The following is a 6,837-nucleotide window of genomic DNA, read 5'->3' as shown; positions in this document are numbered from 1 at the left end:
GTTACATATTAAAACACTTGAATTAAAATCCAATTTCCCTTGTAACCCAAACAAATTAAATTTAAAGTAAACTAAGAATGAATAAAGTCTATTTGGAAATAATTTTACACAAAAAAAAACAGTTAAAAGAATTTCAAAATCGAATAATTTCAGTATTTTAAAATTCAGTAAAAAAACTAGTCTCTACTTTTCTTTTATAAGTCACTTTAGAAGAAAAAAAATGGAATAACAATATAAATCATTTTATAATATCAATAAATTATATATATTTAATATTTATTATTCTCTCTCATTTTAATTATGTAAATTTAACTTTCCAATACTATTAATAAAGGATAATTTTATAAATTCCTTCAAAAAAATCTATTTATAAAACAATTATTACATTTCTTATTAATAGAAAAAAGTCAAAAACAATTTATAAACTTATGATCTAAAAAAGAGGGAGTACACTAAATGAAAAAACCATTCTTAAACTAATCGAGTACACTAAATGAAAAAACCATTCTTAAACTAATCCATTCCATTCATCATACTTTCTCTATAAACACTATAAATCATCAAAAGCTTTTATACATCAGTACATATTTAGGTACTCATGTGATATCACCAACATTAATAGATACCAACTATCATTTCGAGTATTTTTTAGATATCACCAACATTATTAGATACCAACTATCATTTCGAGTATTTTTTAGATATCTTCAGTTATAAAAACGTGTACTTTGGTGAGGAGTCTGTTTTTGAGATCAAACAAATTTATATTAGAGGACAAAATGAAATAGAATCACCTCATTAAAAAATGCTACATGAGATTTGAAATTGAAATGTTACCATAGGAACTTCAAATGAACCCACATAATTTATCTTAATTCTTAATCTTAGCTTTCCAGCATAACAAAAGCTTTAAAACAGTGTCCCCGGGTGTGTATCGTCCATCATCAAACACGGATAATTTCAAACATATTTTTCTAAGATATACAAGTGTTTGGTCAGAATGTGATTTCCTGACAGCGGATCTGAGCCGTCCAATTTTAAATTGGCGGTCGAGAACATTTTACTGCTAAAATTAAGATTATATCTGTATCATCCAATGGCATATCAATGGTTGAAATTCATTCCGGCGTGAATCAGTGTGATTTCCGTACAGTAGGGAATCCTAGTCTGTGTTTGGTCTCGTAGGGAAAAATATATCAAAACCTATCACGACTACAAGTTCCGATTTAAAACTGATATCTGACCGGAGTCCCCATTTAACAAGAAAACTTCTAGAGGGACATAAGGAGAGGACATTGATGCACCAAACCTATAGGAGGGTTGCAACATTTTGCTACCTTTTGCACATGTAATTGTTCTAAGACGTGGTCCAGTTCTCATTTGCCATATCTGAAAGGACATTATCAATTAATCAAACAGTATTAAGAGAACCCGAGACCCCAACAGAAGTTTTGTTCTATTGTGCACGGTAATGAAAGTTCAAGTGTGTCAATGTCACACTAATAACAAATATAAGAAGTAAATTTCATACTATTCTCTGTTGCATTTTATTTTTTTTGAAAACTTGGTATATGGCTTTGCAACCGACTAATCCAAGGGGACCAATTCCCCCGTCCACTAGCTTGGGACCCATTTAAAGCTAGAGAAAAACTCTATATGGATTGGCCCAACATAGGGATTTTATTAGCATCTAGAGGGATTTGAACCTAAGACCTTGAGAGGAGCACCCTCTCGGGTCTCAAGTCTTCTGCAAGTCTTTTGAAGAAACCTAAAGTTAGATAAAAGTCATACCTCAATAATTCCTTTTCTGGGAGCATGAATAGCCAAACACAAGCAGTAATCACTCTTCATCGGTTCATAATAAGTGGAGCTTGATGAGGCTGTATCTTTATTTACCAACATCTCCATGAATAAACAGCTGGCATCCCTATATCCCTGCAAAAGTACCAAACTCCATATTAAGGAAATACAATGGTTGTTTTACTGAGTTTTTTAGGGGAGGGGAGGTCAGGAACTCAGGACCGAAAAGTTCAAAAGAAAACCTTCCAAAGGCGCACCACCACAAGTGCTTGAGTATCTAGCAGCAATATGCGACCGAGTGAATCGGTTATAGCAGCCAATGTACCACTTGGTGATAAGGTAAGCTTTTCACCTTTCCTAGGATGATCCTTTATACATGTCAGGGGTGAAGCTGCATTGATAAGTTGATAGTTTTGAAAATTCCCCGAAAAGTCAAATAATTGGATTTAAATATGCAGCAAAAATGGTGCACATAGCTCTTCATTTTATAAGTTGATAGTTTTCTTCCGGTAGAAATGCAATAGTCCAATTGGTCATGCTATTTCTTTTTGTCCCACAGATTGTTTGATGGTTTTTAGCTAAGTGTCATGATTTTTCATTTCAAGGACGCTCATAATGAGCTTCTCTGAATCACTTGAAACATTTATACATACCAAAGGAGGCATTACTCTGGAAAATCATGCTTTCTAACAAAAATTAAAAAATTCATCTCCATTTTAAGCTAGTGAAATTCAGTTGATCCACATAGGAGATCAGCAGCAGATGAGAGTTTATCCTTTCTTTCCTCTGTTTCAGACTTCCTCGTCCTATGACTTTTGCCAAGTCTAAATTTGCGGCAGTTCTTGTTTTTTCATAAGCAACAAATGTTAGTAATTAGTTTTTGGGATCGAACCTAGGACCTCCTGCTTAAAACTCCTTCGACGTCCCTCAGCTCACCAAGTGAGATGGCTACCTATGTGGGGCAATAGTTGTTTTCTTTTTTCTAATAAAAAAAAAGATAGCACCACCTTTCCAATAGCAAAGATTAACCCTACTTAACATCACACTATAATTTGTGCTTCCTTTACTTGGCATATGCAAAATTATCTGTGGTGAGTGTTACTCTTACCTCGAGCAAATGGCTGAGGTTTCGCCTCTGATTTCTTTGGTGATTTCTGTGGAGAAGTATTTTCACTCCGCCAAATCAATTTAGAAAATGAAGCTATAGTGGAAAATGTTGCTGGTACAACTTTAGACAAGATAGCTCCCACTAAAGACCTGCCTTTGTCCTCAGAAAGTCTTTCAAAGGACCAAACAAAACTCAATCAATATAAATATTACCAAAATAAAAAGACTTTTGAGCATATATACTAGTAAAGAAGTAAAAGTTTAGCCAAATAATGCTCCAAGTACCTATATGCTGAAATCACAGCATCGTCTCCAACAGCCACTGCACAATAATAACGTTGACTTGACTGCCCAACAATAAAAGCAGCTGAACTCAAATAACAGAAATAATATCAGAAATTTTCCATAAACTAGGGTTCAAACGCCCACAATCATTCTCACAGACAAAAATCATAGTAGGACGTGGTGAAAGTGAGAAAAGCAAGTCATACCAAAAAAAAAAAGGAAAAGCACCAAACATAGTAAGAACCCAATTCAGGGTTCAGACTTCCGACAATACATGAGTCCCCTACTTGAAAGAAAAAACAAGTGCCTTGACAAATATTACATGTATAGGCAATATGTTGTTAGACTTTCCTCAAATCACTTCTTTTCTATTTCTTACAATTCATGAAAAGTTATACAAACAAATATAAGTATAGCAAGCATAACATGATTATTAAAAATATCTTACCTGATGTTCCATCAGCGGTGGAGGCATTATGCCAGTAACAGCTGCATCGGCGCAAGTACCATACTTACCAATATTCCACAACTGGAAAGGTAATTTTACTTGAGAATTTTCAAAATCCTCTGAATCTTGGTTCTTTTGCTTTTGATTCCGAAATTGAGGATTGGCTTCTTCAAACCACTTCTGCAGCATATTCTGCATTCCAACATTGCAAACAAAGCCTACTATTAGACTCACAATCAAGTACCCCAATCCAACATGCAGACTATAAGTCTCAGATCCATGTCAATGCAACATCTTATTTTACAGGATAAAGTAAAGTATCCATATTTTTACAATTTCACGCCAAGGATTATGACTTTGGTTTGTGTATTGGTATATTTGTAAAGGGTCCCGATGCAGAGGCAAGGGATATGACATCTCGCCCATAGCACCTTCTTGGTAGCTCGTTTCTTAGTTTGAGCACCCATTTTCTGGATGAGACGCCCTCTCCTTAGATACGTCGCCCACGTCCTCGATAATTCGCCCAAAGCATGCAATAGTGAGAGGTGATGTGTCCCTAGTCACAACATGGCAGAAGAAGTCTCGGGGAAGTTATCCATGCTCTCCTGAATAACAGGGGACTAACTACCCACTCCGACACTCTCTCGAAGTGGTTGCTATACCCAAGGGGCCGAAGATCCAGGCCCAGTACTGCTATAAGTACCTCAACCTTGAAGTTGAGGGAGACAATCTCACATTCACACAAATACTAGATACCCAGAGTTTCCCACCTCCCTACTTGAGTTAGCTCTAAGCCATACAACAAACTCTAAAGTCTCTGACAGCCCTTAATCACTAGGGGTTATCACTTACTTTACTTTTATTAAATAAAGTTTGAGAAAATGACACTTTTTGTTTTTGTTCATTCTTCTAATCGGAAAATCACCGGCTGTTTACGTTCCATTTATGTTATAAAAAATTTGAGCAGAAAATAGGAAACAATGGAAAATTTTAAAAATATTAAAAATGAATACAAAACAGTTTTTCAAACTAAAAAATGTCCTTATGTTTAAGCCAAATTCTGATTTCCTGGATACGTAAAAACAGTTTTACCTGAACAACAGAGCCATCAAAACGGGCAATGACACCGGGCATAATGAGACAAAACTCTTCTGAGGAACTATCTTGAATCAGGTCTTTCTTTGTTCCACGAACTCTTAACTTCAAAACTCGTCCAGGATAAATCATCTAAGAAGATCAAATTGATACATGATATAAGAAACATCATTGATTTTGATACAATACAAAATTGAAATAGCCTGCTATTCAACCCTAACCCTTGTAGTTAATCAAATAAATCATGACCTGACCCCTTTAGGTCCCGATGAAAATGATAATCTAGAAGAGAAGAGAAATTGAATTTGATTACCTGCCTATGAATCAATTCGGCGCGGAGGGAGTAAATGAGCAAATAGCCAGATGAAGTACCAGCGACGATGACGCGGATGTCATCAAAGACCAACCATTCGACGGCGGAGATGAATTCGGCATCGATGGGGGACAATTCGGGTCGGATCCTGAGCGGAGATTGGTTGGAATCGGACCATGAGAGGAGGAGGATGGTGGAGCGGTTGGCGAGGAGGATGGAGTGTGTGTCGATGGCGGAGAGAAGGTTGGGGTTGTCGACCACCCAACCGGGTTTTCCGGCTCCGAGTTCGCCCAATTCTTTGCAGGCTATGCATCCTAATTCTTTCTTGTACGATCGCCTCCCCATTGCTTACTTCCTTCACTAGCAACCAAATGGATCGCAAACTGTCTTTATTAGGGGATGCTAACGTCAATGTAACCATTTTTTTAATACAAACTAAATGCTTGCTTTTTCTTTTCCCTCTTTTTTATTTTTTTATTTTTTTTAGAGTTCCTTTAATTAACTAGCTAGATACTTCTGAAGTACTACTATATTTAGATACGTGTTTAAATTTGAATATATATTAATTTTAAAATAAATAATAATTATATAAATTTAATTATATTAAAATATAAAAAGTTATATAAGATAAAAGAAAAATGAATATTTAATATTTAAAAATAAATATTTTATATTTTAAATTAAGATAATTATTTATTAAAATAAAATATGTATTATTGTTGATAGTGATCCGTAAAATATAAAGTTTATTTGATATAAATATAAAATATATTTATTTACGGATATAAATTTAAAATAAATTACTTAATTATAAAATAAAAAATAATTATATAAATTCTATTCTATTAATATACATGCAAGAAGAAGAAAAAAGTGATTCGTGAGAAGAAGAAAGAAAAGAAAAAGAAAATTTTGATATTTCAAAATAAGGATTTTGCCTTTAAAATTAAGACAAATTATTAACTAAAATAAAATAAACATTGATAATGATCCATGAAATAAAAAAATTATTTGATACGGTATGAAATATATTAAGATACACATGGAAAATTTAAAATGATTTACTTATTTGGAAAATAAATAATAATTATATAAATTGTATTGTATTAAATAATTATAAAAAAATTGTGAGGAAGAGAAAGAAAAAAAATATTTAAAAATAAGAATTTTGTCTCTCGAATTAAGGCAATGATTGATTTAAATAAAATACATATTGTATTCATAGTGGTCTCTGAAATAAAATAAATTATTAATTTTATTAAAATTAAAAAATAGATTATTAATATTTTAGTGATAATAAATAAATAGAAAAAAATCAAAATAAAAAACTGAGAAAGTGTGTGAAAAAGAAATGTGAGAGAGATTTCAAATTTTAATCAAAAGAGAAAATGAGTTGATGAAATATTTAATTGATGAAGGTTGGAAAATAAATGTCACATGTCATATTTTTATAGGAGATGGGAATGGAAAAGATAAACATTATTTGATTGCTTAAATGTCTTTTTCTTAATGTAAATAATTTTTAATGAAAGGACAATTTAGAATGTTTATGAAATTGATTTTTAAGGATCGATAGTTGATATATATTTCATACAACATTGTGTTTTAAAAAATGAATCGATTGATGGACTGGTCGAACTGGAAATCGGATGAGTCGTCAGTCTGGTCTGATTGTTGGATCAGATATGCTATTGAACTAGTTGGAACCGACCTAAACCGGTAAAAGTCAGTGAATTGGTGATTTTGGAAAACCTGGGGTAAAATGCTTGTTTTTTTCTCAGACAAACAA

The 6,837-nt window shown here is 33.1% G+C and overlaps 1 protein-coding gene across 1 annotated transcript; it reads right to left on the bottom strand.

Moving 5' to 3' along the window:
- Window positions 1–846: 846 nt before the first annotated feature.
- Window positions 847–5,457, bottom strand: LOC127126403 (uncharacterized). The gene is made up of 8 exons (XM_051055329.1): window positions 5,049–5,457; window positions 4,733–4,867; window positions 3,641–3,832; window positions 3,193–3,254; window positions 2,909–3,078; window positions 2,043–2,191; window positions 1,792–1,935; window positions 847–1,389 (listed from the first exon to the last, which is right to left on the bottom strand). Exons 1-8 carry the CDS (start codon window positions 5,391–5,393, stop codon window positions 1,213–1,215), a joined length of 1,374 nt encoding a protein of 457 aa, XP_050911286.1. The 5' UTR covers window positions 5,394–5,457; the 3' UTR covers window positions 847–1,212.
- Between the last annotated feature and the right edge of the window lie 1,380 nt (window positions 5,458–6,837).

Source organism: Lathyrus oleraceus, chromosome 3, assembly GCF_024323335.1.
Source record: "Lathyrus oleraceus cultivar Zhongwan6 chromosome 3, CAAS_Psat_ZW6_1.0, whole genome shotgun sequence".
Taxonomy (NCBI): Eukaryota; Viridiplantae; Streptophyta; class Magnoliopsida; order Fabales; family Fabaceae; genus Lathyrus; species Lathyrus oleraceus.
This window is presented reverse-complemented; position numbering and strand designations above follow the sequence as displayed.

What these genes read in the sequence shown, in the direction of transcription:
- LOC127126403 (XM_051055329.1), bottom strand. Translation starts at nt 5,393, where the DNA reads ATGGGGAGGCGATCGTACAAGAAAGAATTAGGATGCATAGCCTGCAAA. An exon ending in GCTGTGATTTCAGCATATAG is followed by an intron (nt 3,079 to 3,192) that starts GTACTTGGAGCA and finishes GTCCTTTGAAAG; the next exon opens with ACTTTCTGAGGACAAAGGCA. An exon ending in TGGTGGTGCGCCTTTGGAAG is followed by an intron (nt 1,936 to 2,042) that starts GTTTTCTTTTGA and finishes GTACTTTTGCAG; the next exon opens with GGATATAGGGATGCCAGCTG.